This window comes from Balaenoptera physalus (genome assembly GCF_965194825.1).
Source record: "Balaenoptera physalus genome assembly, chromosome: 20".
NCBI classification, from domain to species: Eukaryota; Metazoa; Chordata; class Mammalia; order Artiodactyla; family Balaenopteridae; genus Balaenoptera; species Balaenoptera physalus.
The window spans coordinates 52,612,187-52,629,697 of record NC_138901.1 but is presented as its reverse complement, the minus strand read 5'-3'; the positions used below and the strand labels follow the sequence as shown (position 1 = coordinate 52,629,697).

Genomic DNA, 17,511 nt, shown 5'->3' with positions numbered 1-17,511 from the left:
AAGTGGTTAATACAACAAAACAGTATTTTTATTTTTAAAAATTTAGAATTGTTTTTATTACTCATGCTAGTTTCCTCAGGACCAGTCAGTTCTTTCTTCAGTACCGCTGCTTCAAACTAGGCCTATTCAGTGGTTTGAGATGGTCCTCGGAGGCATAGTTCCAGCGGCAAGTGCTAGGATAAAATGCATTCTGATAGACATTAGAGAATTAGGTAACGGATTGTAATCTGGATAGGCAGCCAGTATTGGATATTCCAATTTGAAATAATAAATGATCTGTCAGACAGTTGGAATATAACAACAGAAAATCTAGGAGCAGAAGACATTTGAAAACCCAAGTAGGCAGTTGGTAATCTGTTGAAGATCTTTTAACTGGTTCTATGCTTAGGTTTAGAATCTAGGCTAACATTGCCAGATTTAGCAAATAAAAATATAGGATGCCCAGTAAAATTTGAATTTCAGGTAATGGACAAATAATTTTTTAGTGTATGTCACATGTAATATTTGGGACATAATTATACTAAAAGTTTATTTGTTATTTATTTGAAATTCAAATTTAACTGGGCATCCTGTATTTTACCTGATAACCCTTGTCTAGAATCTCTTGAAACATGGAATTTGCAAGAGCAATGTAGACTCCTATTCTTATAGGTATTAAGCTATTGGACTAGTTGTCAAGATAGGTTTAATTTACCAGAATTAGTATACTAGACAATAAGCAAGGGTGAACTGATGTTAACATCTTCGAGCTTTTATACTAAAGCTCCTACAATTAAATAACTGGTCTTTGAGAAATTGGGATTGCACTTGATGGTTAAGAAATCTCAGTTGAGGAGAGGTGAAGACTTTAGAAACTGGAAATTGGGCACAACCTGGCAAATAGGTTTAGATAGATCAATAAATTGGTTTTTTAAAATTTATTTATTTTATTTATTTATTTTTGGCTGCATTGGGTCTTTGTTGCTGTGCGTGGGCTTTGTCTAGTTGCGGGGAGCGGGGGCTACTCTTGGTTGTGGTGTGCAGGCTTTTCATTGCGGTGGCTTCTCTTGTTGCGGAGCACAGGCTCTAGGCACACAGACTTCAGTAGTTGTGGTGCGTGGACTCAGTAGTTGTGGCACTCAGGCTCTAGATTGCAGGCTCAGTAGTTGTGGTGCATGGGCTTAGTTGCTGCACGGCGTGTGGGATCTTCCCAGACCAGGGCTTGAATCCGTGTCCCCTGCATTGGCAGGCGGATTCTTAACCACTGCACCACCAGGAAAGCTCAATAAATTGTTTTTAAGGAAAGATAAAGTATTCTTTTTTTTCTATAATAGCCTACTGTTCTTATTATAAAAATAATATCATTCTAGAAAAAAAAGTAAATGGAAGAAAGTTATTCATAGTCACACTGATCCAGAGATAGCCATTAATCAATTAATTAATTTTTAAACAGAAATATCAAGGCATTTCCCCAGGCTAGGAGCACCTCCTGAACAAAAACATTGGAGAAAGTTGCAGATGCGTTGTTACCAATAAGGAGTTGTAAAGCTAAAAGAAACTTTCCTAAACTATGAAAATAAAAGTAATTTCCACAGCCATGAGGAAGGAGAAAACTGTTTCTGTTCTCTCTGTTGAATATAAAATTGTTGCTATATGAAGAGGTGATTAATGTAGGAAAAAATTTTATAGAGGTGTATTAGGCAATTACTTAATAAGTTTTTCCTGGATATTGTGATGTTTGTGGTATTTATCAACTTAAAAAATTTTTAAATTATTGTGGTGATTTCTTTTCTCATTATTTTCATACTGAATTTTGTACCTAATTTACTTACGAAAGCTCCCTAAATTATACAAGCTTTGGGTCCCATATAATCTGGTCTAGGGAACCTAGACTTTTTCTTGAATTATTTTCCCTAACGAGGTATGGGTTGCATTGTTTGCCCTCTTGTGGTATTTTTAGGAAAATTATTCAGAAATAAGCATTTGTGACTTAGACTAGTTTTTCCCTGTGGAACTCTTAACTAGCCTGCTCAGAAATTATACTTTTGATTTTGGCCTCATTAACATCATGTTCTGATGAACTGGTACGGCTCACTTAGGTTAATGTAGCGAGTAAAATGCTAAAACATAAGTAGGGTTTTTAAGCTACACAGTAAAAGTACAAAATTTCTAATCAAACAGCTATCTACCCTGTCTATATCTATTTTCCTTGTGATTTAAAATCACTGATGAGCGATAGTTTAACTTTTGAAAATTTTACTTTGTAGAAAATTTAAAAATAAATGTATAAAAAAGGAAGCAGGGAGTTCCCTGGTGGTCCAGTGATTAGGACTCGGTGCTTTCACTGCCGTGGCCCCTGGGGATTCATAACCACTGTCATATGAAGGCTTGTATAATTTAGAAATATACTCTATGGCACTGAACTTTGAGTTGGGAGACTAGGATTCTCTGGGTTTTAGATTGTCAGTAACTTGCTATATGACTTTGGGCAAGTTACTTCCTCCTCAAGACTCAGTTTCCTCACCAAGAGAGGTATAATATATTGTAGGGTTGTTGTGATGATGTATTTGGAATTTCTAACTGGTCAGTAATTACAAAGTAGTTTATAAACCACAAATTACCATGTAAATGCAAATTTTCATTAATAATTTTCTTTCACTTAAGAAAAAGTATATAGAAACAAAATTAATACTAATTTAAAAAACAAAACTATTTCAGCTACAGAGATGGCAACAAAAATACCACTTTAAAAACTTGGGATAGAAATGATTTTAAGCCTCAGTGCAAAAGAACAAATCTAATGACAAATAATGGAATAAATTCATGTCCAGTGAATTTGGGAGCTCAACAACGGAAACAATTAAGAGTATCTGAATCTACTAACTTATCTCACCAAAGAGAAACACATTCATCAAAAATATCTGGCTCCACAATGGGAAGTCTAGACAAAAACGGTGCATTACAGGCATTTAAGCCCAATTTTCAACAAAATCAATTTAAGAAAAAAATGGATGGTTTTCCAGAAGAAAACACCCTCAAGGTAAACTTTTAAATATTATTTGCATTTTTGTATTTACATTAAAAAATGAGATAAGTATTTAGAAAATTACAGAGATAAGAGCATTTGAAATCACTCCCCTGGTATACATTACTTGATTAGCGCAAATACCCAGTTCTGTTGGAGTAGGTATATGTTAGTGTCCAAAATATTTTCTTAGAGGTTGTGAATGGCTGCTTCTTTTCAGAGTTGCTTTAGAATTTCCTACCAGGTTCTGAATTTCACTGTTTGCTAATTATTGAGATGATGATAGTTTATCCATTGCTTGCAAAAATTCTTGAAGTTCTTCATATGTCACTCTTTCTTTTTTTTTTTAATAGGGGTCAGCAAACTTTTTCTGTAAAGGGTTAGACAGTAAATATTTTCGGCTTTATGGGCCATATTGTCTCTCTTACAAGTACTCAACTATACCACTCAACTCTGCTGTTGTACCTTAAAAGCAGCCATAGATAATTCATAAATTAATTGGTGTGGCTGAGTTCCAATGAAAATTTACCCAAAAAACACAGCAGAGTAGATTTGGCCTGCAGGCCGTAGTTTGCTAACTTCTGCTCTGTAATCTGGTCTTATTTACTTTTACAGCTTCGTATTCCATATTTCACTAATTCTTCAATGCTCCAGCCATTTCAGACTCTTCACAATTCTCTAAACGCACTCTAATATGACTCTGCTTTGGTTTATATTTTTCCCCATACCTGTGCCTCAGCCTTATTTCCTCTCTCCACCTCTCACTCTAGTCATTCTTTGTAAATGTCTTTCATATATGTGCTGGCTGTTTGCTATCTTCCCTTGCTCGCCACCTGGTCTAATAGATTCTTTATCCTCTGCCCTTGTCTGTGTTCTGGAAGGCTAAATGGTCCTACATAGTGCATCATTCTGGGATCCATTAGCTGGCTTCTGTTAGGAGTCAGCCAGTGGGAGTGGAAGTCCCAGGCAGGACATCAAAGGGTAGAGAGAGAGGTTGGGTTTTCCCATTCCCCCCCTGCTTAAATGTTGTGTCTCAGGTGGTACCTGTGTCCCTGCATGATATAGCCCCTCCGTAAGTCCAGATTTCACAGGCTTGGTAATTTTATTTCCTCCTCTTGTCCTTTCAGCCTAGGAGTGGTAGAAGTTTCTTACTGTTGTTAGTCTTTGAGTGCTTAAGTACCCTATGTTTATTCTGCCCATACACCTGTAAGCAGTTTTTTCAGTAAGCCATCTGGGGTCAATTTTTTTTTCTGGAAATCTAATATAGCATGTTCCACAGTGGTTCTCAGCCTTGTTTCCTTGTACACAAGAATGATAATGATAGTCACCTTAGTAACAGTGGCTCATTATGGCAGTAAACTCAACAGGAAGCATTCATATCTTCGTTAGGAATGGGAAGAGGAGGGAAGGTAATTGTAGTTGGAAAAAAATGTTCCATCAAGTGTTCTTGGATATGCCACCGCCCTCATGAAGGAAGGTGCCTCCTCCCCAAAAATTAGTATCTTAGCACACTGTATTCTTAGTTGATCTTTTAAAATTTTAGTTAATTCATTCAACTTTTATTTTTGTATGACCTTATGTCATCAGGCTTTCTTTACCTCCCTCCCTCCCTGCCTTCCTTCCTCTTTCTTTCTTGTAGGCCTGCCTACTTTCTTGGCCTGAGGCATGCCAGTACTGGTCCAACAGGCTGGTGGGCGAGGCCAGGTCCTGGTCCTCTGTGATTGCAATTAACCTCCCATTTGTGGGTTGCCCACCCTGGGGGTATGGGTCTTGACTATACCTTGTATCTTCCCTCCTACCAGTCTTGTTGTGGTTCTTTCTTTATATCTTCAGTTGTAGAATTTCTTATCTGCTAGTCTTCTGGTTTTTCTCATCAATAATTGCTCTGTAAATAGTTGTAATTTCGGTGTGCCCATGGGAGGAGGTGGGCTCAGGGTTTTCCTACTCTGCCATCTTGGCCATTCCACCCTTTTAGGTGATCTTTAAAAATGCCAAACACATTCCCATCTCAAGGCCTTTACACCTGCTGTTCACTCAGTCCTCACTCAACAACCTATTTAAAATAATAATCCCTGCTCTTTTTATCCTTTTACCCTGTTGTTGTTTTTTTTTTTAATGCATAGGATACAGCAATTCCTGACATTATTTATTTATTTTCTGAATCCCCTATTAGACTGTACAGTCTCTGAAGGTAGACAGATTGTCTGTTTTGTTCAGTACTGTTTCCTCATTAGCTATGTTTGGCACATAGTAGTAGGTGCCAATAAATACTTTTGGAATGAATGAATGAATGTGTCTGGGTTCCCTCTTAGAGTGTGAGCACATTAGGAAAAGGAATTGTGTTTTACTCACCTGTGTTTATCACAGGATTGGCACATGATGCTTTAAAAATATTCAAAGAATCGACAAATGAATGAGTGAATAAATGCCCATATAAAACAGAGATAAAAAGAAAAAAAATAATCCTCTTCTTGATTAATTTTCTCCAAGTGCATTCTAGTTTCTCCTCCTTTATAAAGTACTAATGATGCCTTTAATTTAGGGGAGTAACTGTACTAAAATTGTCAATAGTTCCTTTTACATATTTTACATAGTCTTTTAACATATTTTACACATTTGCCTATTATAAGGACCTAGAATCTTTACATAGAAAAGTGAATGAGTATGACGAAAAAAATGACAGGTTTTTCTAATGCTATGTTTTCATTTTTTCAAAAGGAAGCATCATTGTATCAGTTAAAGCTTAAGGAGAAAGATAATTCTTTAAGAATTATATCTGCAGTTATTGAAAGCATGAAGTACTGGTGTGAACATGCACAGAAAACTGTACTTCTTTTTGAAATATTAGGTAGGTATACTACTTCAAAAATACTTCATTAATACCATTTGGACAATAATTTTGAATGTTAATAGGAATACCTAGGGGATCTTAAAGAAAAATAAAATTTTATAAAAGGAGATTATGGTTTATTAGGATTTTCTTCAGTTCCTGTATCTGTCATAGATTTGTGTGACGTAAGATGTATTTGATTATTCATGGTAGAAGAATTCTAATTCATAATGTCAAAAATGGAAAGATTCTTAAAAGTAATCTAACCCAACCCTTGAGGTAGGTGAGGAAATGGGGCAAATAATTAAAATAGACTTGACTAAAAATCATAATGCTAGTTAGCAGCAGAAATGGATCTAGACCCCAGGTCTTCTTATTCTCAATAGAGTGTTCTTTCTACTATATTACACTAAATCCAGTAGTAATTTTGTATATAAGTTAAATTATAAATCAAATATTCTGAAAGAACATTTGTGAAGAATCCTTTACAGATATGAGTAAACACCCTACAATTAGCCTGTTTTCTAAATTGATATTTAAAAGGGAGGAGAGTTCTGTAAAATGTTTCTGGAATTTAATTTTACTCAGACTGAAAAGATAAACAAGAAGTAGAGATTCAAAACATATTTCTTTCCATAGTTTAAATAAAATATTTAATTTAAATTATGAAATATTGTAAACATACAGAAAAATACAGACAATAAATATCCACCTACCTATGTTATAGATATCTTTGAAAACCACTATCCATTTTTCTTCTTCTCTAGAGATAATCACTATGGTATCTTTCCTTTCCATGCTTTTATAATTTTACTCTATACATCTGATTTCATAAATTTATATATATTTATTTACTGTTTTATGTGTTTTAAAATATAGAGTTTACATTTTCATCCAGCATTATGTTTTTGAGATTTAGCCATCTTTCTATCCTGTTAGTGTTGGCTTCATCCTGAGGCTCCAATTATGGTCTCTCCAGCAGCTTCTGACTCTTCCCTTATGACATTAAGAAGATTATCAAAATTCTCTATACCACACATTCTTCCTTGTACCACAGTCACATTCTTTGATAGTTTCTTCTGGTTGCTCTTTCCCAGAAACTAGCAAATGACCCCTTGCATATCATCATTTCTGACTGGGCAACAAGCCCATCACTGCAACCCTGAGCTCTGTAGCCGAGGAAGGGGATACACTGACTGGCTTACATCAATCTCAGATTACTCCTGGGTCTAGGGGTGGGGACAAATCCCATCCAAATCATATGGCTAAGAATGGCATAGGAGAGATTTCCTAAAGGAAAATCTGGGTATTATTAGGGGAAATGGAGGCTGACCTCAAAATAACAAATGTTCACTATCAGTACCTAATAGATGGTTATTAAAGGAATGAATAATGGTCTCATTTGATAGTAATTTCTTGAGATAAACATGAATTATCATTTGAATTTTATAGATGAAACAGATTTGAAAGAGGTTAAACAGTTGTTCAATTTAGTAAGTTGAAGAACTGAGACTCAATTGCATGACTTCTGATTCTAATTCAATGCTTTTTTTTTCATTAAACCATGACGTTTATTTGTTATACGTGTGTATTTTGTTTACTATAATGTAGTAGACTGGTCTGAGGATTTAACCACTCCATCAAACACATTCAAAGAAAAAAGCTTCAGATGGCCAGCTATTGTCAGTTGTATAAACTTTGTCATATAACCTGATCCTAGGTTGGAGAGGGCCAGAAATTTTGCTTTCCTTAGAATAAAACAGTTTCAGAAATATCTTTCCCTCTTAAGATGTTTTCTTATTAATGTATAAACAAAACTATGAGAGGTTGGTGTGGGAATAGCTATTTAAATATCAACTTCTCTTTGTTAAATTTTATTTGCATTTTACCAACACTGATATTTTCCCCCTCTATTTCAATGTTGCTTAGCTGTTCTCGATTCAGCTGTTACACCTGGCCCATATTGTTCAAAGACTTTTCTTCTGAGAGATGGGAAAAATACTCTGCCTTGTGTATTTTATGAAATAGTGAGTATCTGTTTAAGTATTCTTTGCAAAGCCTATGCCAACAAAAACATACAAATGCAGGCTATAATTCAACTGTAGTAGAAATTCTGTTAATGATTTAGTGGTACTTTCAACGTTTTGTTTGGTTTTAATTATGAATATTAAAATTATTTATTTGTTCAACTAAAATGGAGGGCAGCTATGTGCCAGGCGCTGTGCTAGATGCAGGGGATACAAAGTGGAATAAAAGTGATAAATGGCTCTTTCTCTCAAAGAGTTTATAATCTCACGTAGAAAGACAGAAATATAAATGTTACACTGTGGTATGATAAACGGTATGACAAGCGGTGTGTGCAGGGTGCTATAGAAGTAGACAGGGAGGATGGGTCAGATCAGGGAAAGATTTTTTTTTTTTTAATTTTATTTATTTTTGGCTGCGTTGGGTCTTCGTTGATGCGTGCGGGCTTTCTCTAGTTGTGGCGAGCGGGGGCTTCTCATTGTGGTGGCTTCTTTTGTTGCGGAGCACGGGCTCTAGGCGCGCGGGCTTCAGTAGTTGTGGCACACAGGCTTAGTTGCTTCGCGGCATGTGGGATCTTCCCGGACCAGGGCTCGAACCTGTGTCCCCTGCATCGGCAGGCGGATTCTTAACCACTGCGCCACCAGGGAAGTCCTGGGGAAAGATTTTTGAAGAATGTAGTCTTGTCTTAGATATTTAAGGTCTAATAAATTAAGCCAAAGTGTTGGGAGGTGGGGGAAGAGGTTGGAGGAACACATTCTAAGGTGAGGGAGCAGCACATGTAAAGACATGAAGCTCAGATAGAGCCTGGATTGTTCAGGAAACTGCAAGTAGTTTACAATTACCGGAGTGTAGAGTTAGTAAGTGATGGGGGTAAGGGTAGTGGTTATGAACTTGGGGGAATGCAGAGAGAGTGGGCTGGGACATAGGGAAGAGGCTTGGTAACAAAGGAGGCTGGAAACCTTATAAGGCTTACATACTTTGTAAAAGAGTTTGGCATTAATTCTGAAATTGGGCTTAATTCTGAAATCACACTTGGATTCCAATTTGTACTCCACCATTTACTAGCTGTATGACCTTGAGTGAGCTCCTTAAACTTCTTGAGTATCAATTTTTTAATCTGTAAGTTGGGGAGACTAATTCCTACTTTGAAAGGTTGTTTTGGAGATTAGATAATAAAATGTATGAATGTATAGCATCTGACACATAGCAGATGATCAAGAAATAATAGCTGTCATGTTATTAATTTTTATAATATCTTGAAAGCTTATTATTTTTCTCTAGTCTGATAAGTTTTAAAAAAACTTTTATTAAAATATAACATATACAGAAAAATGCACAAATCATAACTGTACAATTCTATGAAGGTATCACAAAGTGAACATTACCAAGGTTAAGAAATAGAACATTGCTATCACCCTAGCATCCTTGTGCCTCTTCCCATTCACTCCCTCTTGTTTTCTGCCTACAAGTAACCACTATTCTGACTTTTAATATCATAAATTAATTCTGCCTGTTTTTGAACTTTATATAAATAGTATCATGTGGTACGTCTTGTTTTATGTCTGGTTTCTTTCATTCAACACAATGTAAGATTCATCTGTGTTGTTGCATGTAGCTAAAGTTCATTTATTTATATTTCTATGTACAATATTCTTTTGTATGAATATATCACAATTTAGTTTTCTATTCTACTGTTGGTGGGCATCTTGGTTGCTTCCTGGGTTTTTTTTATTATGAATAATACTCTGTGAACATTCTTATATATGTCTCTTGTTGTGCACATGCATGCCTTTCTGTTGGGTATATACCTAGAAGTAAAATTGCTGAATTGTAGTGCATTTGTATGTTCTAAAACAGTAGTTATTGCCAAAGAATTTTCCAAAGGGTTGTAACAGTTTACGTACTCACAGTCAGCATAGGAGAGTTGTAGTTTCTCTGCATTCTTATCAACATTTAGTAGTCAATGTTTTTTATTTTAGCCATTCTAGTGGGTAAGTTTAGTGCTATCTCATTTCTCTCCAATTCCCTGGTGACTAATGAGGTTCAGCACTTTTGATGTTTACTGGCCATTTAGATATCTTCTTTTGAAAAATCTGTTCAGGCCTCTTGTAATTTTTTTCTGCTGAATAATTTTTTTCCTTATTGATTTATAGGAGTTTTTGAAAAAACTATTCTGAGTACAAGTTCTTTGTCTATTATGTACATTGCAAATATCTTCTCATACTCTGTGGTTTGCTTTTTCAGTCTTAGTAGTGGCTTTTGAGGAAAAGAAAATCTTCACTTTAATATGGTCCTTTAGCAATTATCAACATTTTCCTTTATAGTTAGTGCTTTTTATGACTGTTTAGCGAAAGAAATCTCAGAATAATTTTATTCATGACTGAGAGGATTTGGAGCTGGCTGGTCTTTTTCTGGCTTACTAGTCCCATAGGGCACAACCCTTTTGAGTCTCCCAACCCTAAGCCTGGGGTGGGGGTGGGGTGGTTACCAGAATCTCTTTTCTTTGGGGGAACCCTGGAGTCCGTTTTTTCTCCTAGCCCTATGAGCTGTCAGAAGCTCTGCTCGGTTTCTTAGACTCTCAAATTGCCTTGACTGTAATTAGCAGATACCACAGGGGGTAAAGCATCCCCAAATATCAGGCCCCATTCTGGACTCCTGTCCTCTCCCAGATGGGGTCTCTGTAACTCCTCACTGCCTTTTATCTCTCTGGTGTCTATGAGGATATTTTTAAATAAATATTCTATCCAGGTGTTCTGGTTGTTTTTAGTGGGAAAGTTGGTCTGAACTACCTAGTCTGTCATCTACTGAAAGTGGGACTCTGGAAGTCTAATAGAAGTGAATATTCATGTGCCATTATATTGGGAATTATTCAGTCTTTTAAGAAGCAGCAGCTCACTAGCTTGTAAGAAGCCCTACCCAAGTGAAGGTCTTCTGTGTCAGGGCACCCATTTACGACTAGCTATTATGGTCTTGTCGCAGTGGGGCCCTAAATGAGGTAAGGGAATTACAGCAGTTTGGAGTGATTCATATTTAGTTGATCATATTATTAGTTTAAAAAATTGAAATTCAAATGAAGTAATAAATAACTAACTTTATTGATATTTATTTTTTTTAAAACAGGATCGTGAACTTCCAAGACTGATTAGAGGCCGAGTTCATAGGTGTGTTGGAAACTATGACCAGAAAAAGAATATTTTTAAATGTGTTTCTGTTAGACCAGCATCTGTTTCTGAACAAAAAACTTTCCAAGCATTTGTTAAAATTGTAGATGCTGAAATGAGATATTATACTAATGTAATGAATGAAATTTAAGTAGTGATGAAGTTTAAATAGTATAAATTAAGCATTTTTCTGTTCTTGTTTAAATTACCATCTCCATGGTTTAATGGCTACTGTTCTTCTGTATTTCACTTGTTGAATTAAAATATTTAAATCCTTTTAAATGTGGAAAGAATTTTTGAAAAATAATTTTACTGTTATTATAAAAATGGTGCATTTGCTAAAATTAAAAAACCATTTCAGATAAAAATGCTTAATATAATAAGAACAGGCACATACTTATTTAACATGGGATAATAGTACATTTGAGTCAGCCTAAAAGCCAACATCAAGCTTAATGGGGAAATACAGACGCATTCACACTAAAGTCAGGAAGAAGGTCAGGGTGCCCTATACTGGAGCTCCCGGTCCATGCAGTTCATTTAATTGCTTCAGATATTTATTGGGCACATACTCTGTGCCAAGCACTATTTCATGTGCTTGTTTGTTAACAGAGCAGGTTACAAAGTAACAAAAATCTCTGAATTTACGGGATTTATATTCTGGGACCCATAGAATACATTAGACAAAAGAGAAATATTTGGGGTATAATAATTACTGCTATTGGTAGATGATATAATTGTATACATGGAAAACCTAAGAAAATCAACCAAGAAACTACTGTAAAATGAGATAATTTGGTAAGGCACTAAAATAGAAAACTTAATATGCAGAAATCATCAGTAGGTGTTATTTATATGACCCAAACCATCAGTGTGAAATGGATAAAGATATCATTTAAAAAAATATCTAGGACTAACCAATACTAAGTGATAAATGTGGAAAGTATATGAACAAAACTTTAAAATACATACTAATGAAGGACACAAAAGAAGACTTGGACAAATGGAAAAATAAACCATTTTCTTGGATAGGAAGACAAAGACGTTGATTTTTCTAAAATTAATTTATAACATAATTTCTTTCTCTCTTTCTGTATGTATACAAACCACACACACACACACATTAGCCAAATGAATACTAAAGGTTATAGACATCAAAAAATGAGAATAGTCAGGAAAACTCTGAAAAAGAACAATAGAGGATAGTTTTATCAAATATTACAAAGCCTTAAACATATATTATTATAGTTATCGTTGCATAACCAATTACCCACCAAATGAGTGGCTTTAAATGACAAGCATTTATTATCTCTCACAGTTTCAGTGGGCCAGGATTTCATAAGTGGCCTGGCTAGGCAGCTCTGGCTTGGGATCTCTTAGGAGGACTCACCTCCAGGGTGGCTGATGCACATGATTGCCAAGTGGGTGCTTTCTGCTGGAAGGAGGATTCAGTGTCTTACTATGTGGGCCTTTCCAAAGGGCTGCCTAAGTGTCCTCATGACATGGTAGCTAGCTTCCCCTAGAGCAAGTAATCCAACAGTGAGTGAGCTAGGTGGAGCTATCCTTTATATGACCTAGCCTAGGAAGTCACATAGTATCACCTCCACTACATTCTGTTTGCTGCAAGTGAGTCATTAAATATGGACCACATTTAGGAGGAGGGAAATTAGGCTCCACCATTTGAAGGAAAGAGTGTCAAAGTAATGGCAGGCATTAAAAAACTAAATACGTATTATGAAGGCATATTTATTCATGTAAAATATGGTACTGGTTCATGAATAGACAGGACAATATAACAGAATTTAAAGTACAAAAATAGGGACTTCCCTGGTGGTCCAGTGGTTAAGACTCCATGCTTCCAATGCAGGGGGCCCGGGTTCGATCCCTGGTCCGGGAACTAGATCTCACATGCCGCAACTAAGACCTGGTGCAACCAAATAAATAAATAATTAATTTTAAAAAGTACAAAAACACACCCAAATATATAGAAAACTTAGTGATAAAGGTAGGACCTGAAATCAGTGGGGAAGAGAGACTATTCAATAAACGGTGTTGGGGACCACTGGGAAACTTCTGGAAAAAATAGAGTTAAATTTTGTACTAAGGTTTTTAATGTATTTTTCTTATTCTTTTATAGTCTTATTTTGTATATTTAACTTTTTCATCCATTTGGAAGTTACTTTTGTGTAGGCTGCAAGGCACAAGGGTTTAACTTTATTTCCCCAATAATATATGTGTATTTGCACATATATATATTATATACGTGTATTTGCATTAATTCTCTGTTTTCTCAGACCTGTCCTTCTGAAACACATCTGCACTCTGGTCTTTCCTCTGTACATCCTATCTTTGCCCTCATCCTTTAGATCTTTATTGCTCACTGTTCCATGAAGCAAGCAAGTGCAGGGGGGTGATAGTCTCCAGCTTTAAAAACAGTCAAGGTGGAGGAATCCCTTGGAAGGTACATGAAAGGAGGATGCAGGAGTTGATGGCAAGTTCTTCTCTAGTTTTATAGTTACTGCCTTGTACCAAAGATTCAGTTGGGAGATCACATCCAGAAAGATGATCTACTCTCCTATAGAATATGGTATATACTTTGAACCAGGAACCCATATATGGTGCTGTTTCTCCCATAGACATGATTTATGAGTCTAGGAATCAACGGTTGGTAGCAGGACTGACTTCTGTCATTATTAGACCAAATAATGTACTCATAGAATTTTTGCTTCCCACCCCCGCAATTTTGGGCTCTGCTGGTTTCGAGATGTTACTTTCTGTCATAGTCTGGGTTGCCCAAAAGGCAGAGACTGAGACAAAGTCTTATTTGCAAGTAGTTTATTTGGGAATATTATGTCATGGGAAGAAGTGACAGATAAAGGGGTGTACATAGGGAAGAAGGGAAAGCCAATTCTGGGGTAGTTTATTGAGTTGGCCACCACTAGGCTTGATGAAATGCATCAAAGGGGAAAGCATATATTCATCAGCACCTTTTATTTAAGGGCTGGCCCATGGGTCACTAACTCCCCTATACTTTCAGGTTGTATATGTTTGAGTGTTAAACTGGCTTCCCATGATGTTCTACTCCATGGAATCAGAGAAACCCTAGGGCAGGACACAAGGAGCAGGTGGAGCAAGCGTGAGGTAGTTAGGTTATATTGTATCTATGTGAAGCTGGTTGGAATCTGTGCAGAACTGGTTACTGCAGCTGTGGCTGGAATAAAAAATGATGTCTGAGAGAATCTGAAGTGGTGCACAAGAAGTGTCTGATGCAGTTCTCAAGGGAAGAATGCTTCTACCAGGATTGCTTCAATGATTCTATTCTAATGGGAGCTGAGATGGCCACTTGGCCATTTTGGGTTCTTTATGTCACTGAACCAACAGGCAAACAAAAGAATTACAATGGTGACTGGGGTAATTTAATCCAAATTAATAGAAAATTGGGTTTCTCTATACAGTGAGGAAAGGAAAGACCAGGCCTTGTATTCTGGAGATTCTTTGGGGTGCCACTCAGTAAAAGTTAATGGAAAACTATAGCAACCTAATAAAGGCAACAATACTGAGGATTCCGATTCCCAATGAATGAAGTTTGAATAGGAAGAACCCCATCACCAGCTGAAGTACTGACAAAGGGAACATGGAATAGGTATGGAAGAAGGAGTTACAAATGTTAGCTATGGCCTTGTGATAAACTGCAGGGTAAGGACGAGCTGGAAACTAGGAGGTAATCTAGCACATGTGGGGAACAGTAGACATAATGGTGGTGGCAGGTGCTATTAAGGTTTTCCCGTATAAGTAAGGAGCTAGATGTACCTCAGTGGGATGCACATCAGGGATTCCTTTTCTGTCTTGGCCTGAGGAAGGATTTGAACATGATCTGGAAGAGTTTATCTTTTCTCTAATTCTTGTCCTTTCCATATATCTGCATATGGTTGAATCACAGAAGTCTAATGCTTGTTAACTGCAGGTTTATCTTTCTCCTGGGATAGGTTTATGGGGAATTGAGTTGTAGTCAGAGATTTTGCCACCCTGGGAATCTTTGCAAAATATGTCTTTCATGGTGGTACCCTGATGCCGTCTTGTTGCCCATCAGATAAAGCCTAAACTCCTATACTTCTAAGCTATTTTGGGATATTTGCATTCTGGTCCCTGCTTTTTATGGCTTCTCCATTCATCTTTTTTCACTGCTGAAAACGTAGGCGCCACAGGACTACTATCCATTCTCTAAACAGGCAGTGGTGAAGCATTCACACGTGAGCTTTTCTCCATCCCCACCTTCCCCAGTGTATAGTCAGGTGTGATCAGTGACTGTCATCAGCCACTGCTCCAGGACCCTGAGAGCATTTGTCCTAGAGAGGTCCTGGGTAATTGCTTTGTCTTTAACGAGTTCCTCCAGGATCTAGACTCCTATGGGATCCAGGGCCTCTTAGGCCCAAGGATGTGCAGAATGAGAGATGTGAGGAGGGATGTTGCAGACACAGCTGATGACTGCAGAGGCTGTTATTTCACATGCCTTAGTGAATAAAGGGGAGCAGGATCTCAGGTCCACATCCTGGAGTCACCCTCACACACTAGGTAAGTTGGGCACAGGGTGAATGAGCTGGTCCCTTAGGTCCTTCCAACCTGAGGGCCTTGATTTCCCAGGTTGTATGGTGTTCTGCAGGAGAGTTTCTCAGTTATCCCTCCTCTTCACCTCTCAACTTCCCATGATTTCTCCACATTCTAGAAATATTTTGACTGCTGTTCACCAGTTACATTAGTCTTTTTATTAATGATAGCATTTATAAATATTACTATTATATCTCACAAGATGTTTTCAAAAGAAGACATCTCTGTAGGGCAGGCATTTAATGCAGAGGTCCCTAACCCTTGAATATACATTTGAATTACTTAAGGAGCTTTAGATAGCACCCCCTCTCCCCAGAGGTTCTGATTACATTTATTGGGGGAGGGTGCAGTAATATTTTTAAATACAGTGTGGTCCAGAGACCAACAGAATTGGAATCACTAAACATAAAATTTGTGCTTACATATATACAATGGAATATTAGCCATAAAAAGAAACGGAGTTGAGTTATTTGTAGTGAGGTGGATGGACCTAGAGTCTGTCATACAGAGTAAAGTAAGTCAGAAAGAGAAAAACAAATACCGTATGCTAACACATATATATGGAATCTAAAAAAAAAAAAAAGTGGTTCTGAAGAACCTAGGGGCAGGACAGGAATAAAGACGCAGATGTAGAGAATGGACTTGAGGACACGCGGAGGGGGAAGGGTAAGCTGGGACAAAGTGAGAGAGTGGCATGGACATATATACACTACCAAATGTAAAATAGCTAGCTAGTGGGAAGCAGCCGCATAGCACAGGGAGATCAGCTCGGTGCTTTGTGATCACCTACAGGGGTGGGATAGGGAGGGTGGGAGGGAGATGCAAGAGGGAGGGGATATGGAGATATATGTATACGTATAGCTGACTCACTTTGTTATACAGCAGAAACTAACACAACATTGTAAAGCAATTATACTCCAATAAAGATGTTAAAAAAAAACATTAATGATTCCTTGTTAATTATGAAATCCTTCCCACTGGCTCTTGTTATCAAGTTTGAGAGAAGTTCTTTGCAAGATCAATGGAAGAGCCTCATAGTGACTCAAGACTGCCATAGGCCAAGGAGACACTGGCAGGGAAGTAGGATGAGATCTCTGTTGACAGCTGTCCATGGAAGGGAACCTCTAGGTTCCAGAGCCCACATGGAACCCATTACTACACATTTGCCTCCTGACATAACAAAGGCTGTGCTCCCTCCCTGGACAGTCTTCTTTTCTCCCACCCTGTTAACCCAGGAAACTCCACCCTTGAAGACCCATCCCAGGTCTTCTCTCATCCATGAAATCACCCATGCGCTCCTGGGCTGGGTAGGTGCCCTTCCTCTACACTCCCATAGCAATCTAAAGGCAGTGCATGCTGATGAGCCTCAATTTTTATTTCCATCCCAGACACTGAGCTGTTGATCTTAATACCTGTATGTTGGATATTTCTACATGAATATCCCACAGGAACCTCAAGCTCAACACGTACAAAACCAAATGCATCGTGTTTCCCCCTATTGTACAAGAAGTTCATACACACACACACACGCATTTAATATTTTTGTTTGTTTACAAAAATGCATGATATTGAAATGAAATTTTATTTTCCTATCTTTACTTTTTGAGCTTCATGTAATGTATTATTCTTCAAATTTTTAGAATAACTTTCTAATATCTATCATTTGCATTTGCCAACATTCACTGTACCACTGGGTATTTAGTTTACAATTTGTCACCATTGTAAATAATAGTGCAACCAAGTCTCTACATCTCTGATTTTTGTCCTGTATCCTGAGTAGTTTCTAGCCCCAATTTGTGCAATGATCTTGTCTCATACATTGATATTCTATTACATTCTCAAGACTAGATTCCTTGTTACCTCATGACAAAAGTAAAAATTACTTA

At 37.1% G+C, this 17,511-nt stretch overlaps 1 protein-coding gene across 3 annotated transcripts in view; it reads left to right on the top strand.

The window, feature by feature from the left end:
* SPATA22 (spermatogenesis associated 22) overlaps positions 1 to 17,511 on the top strand; it is a 24,817-nt gene extending 7,306 nt beyond the window's left edge. Inside the window, exons 6-9 of one of the 3 annotated variants that reach the window (XM_082443577.1) lie at positions 2,698 to 3,019; positions 5,723 to 5,852; positions 7,764 to 7,861; positions 10,980 to 17,511. In XM_082443577.1, coding sequence (XP_082299703.1) covers positions 2,698 to 3,019; positions 5,723 to 5,852; positions 7,764 to 7,861; positions 10,980 to 11,171 — 742 coding nt within the window. In that variant the 3' untranslated portion in view covers positions 11,172 to 17,511. Of the gene's footprint in view, positions 1 to 2,697; positions 3,020 to 5,722 lie in introns of all 3 variants that reach the window. The other 2 variants (XR_014257947.1, XM_082443578.1) reach the window with 2 other exon arrangements.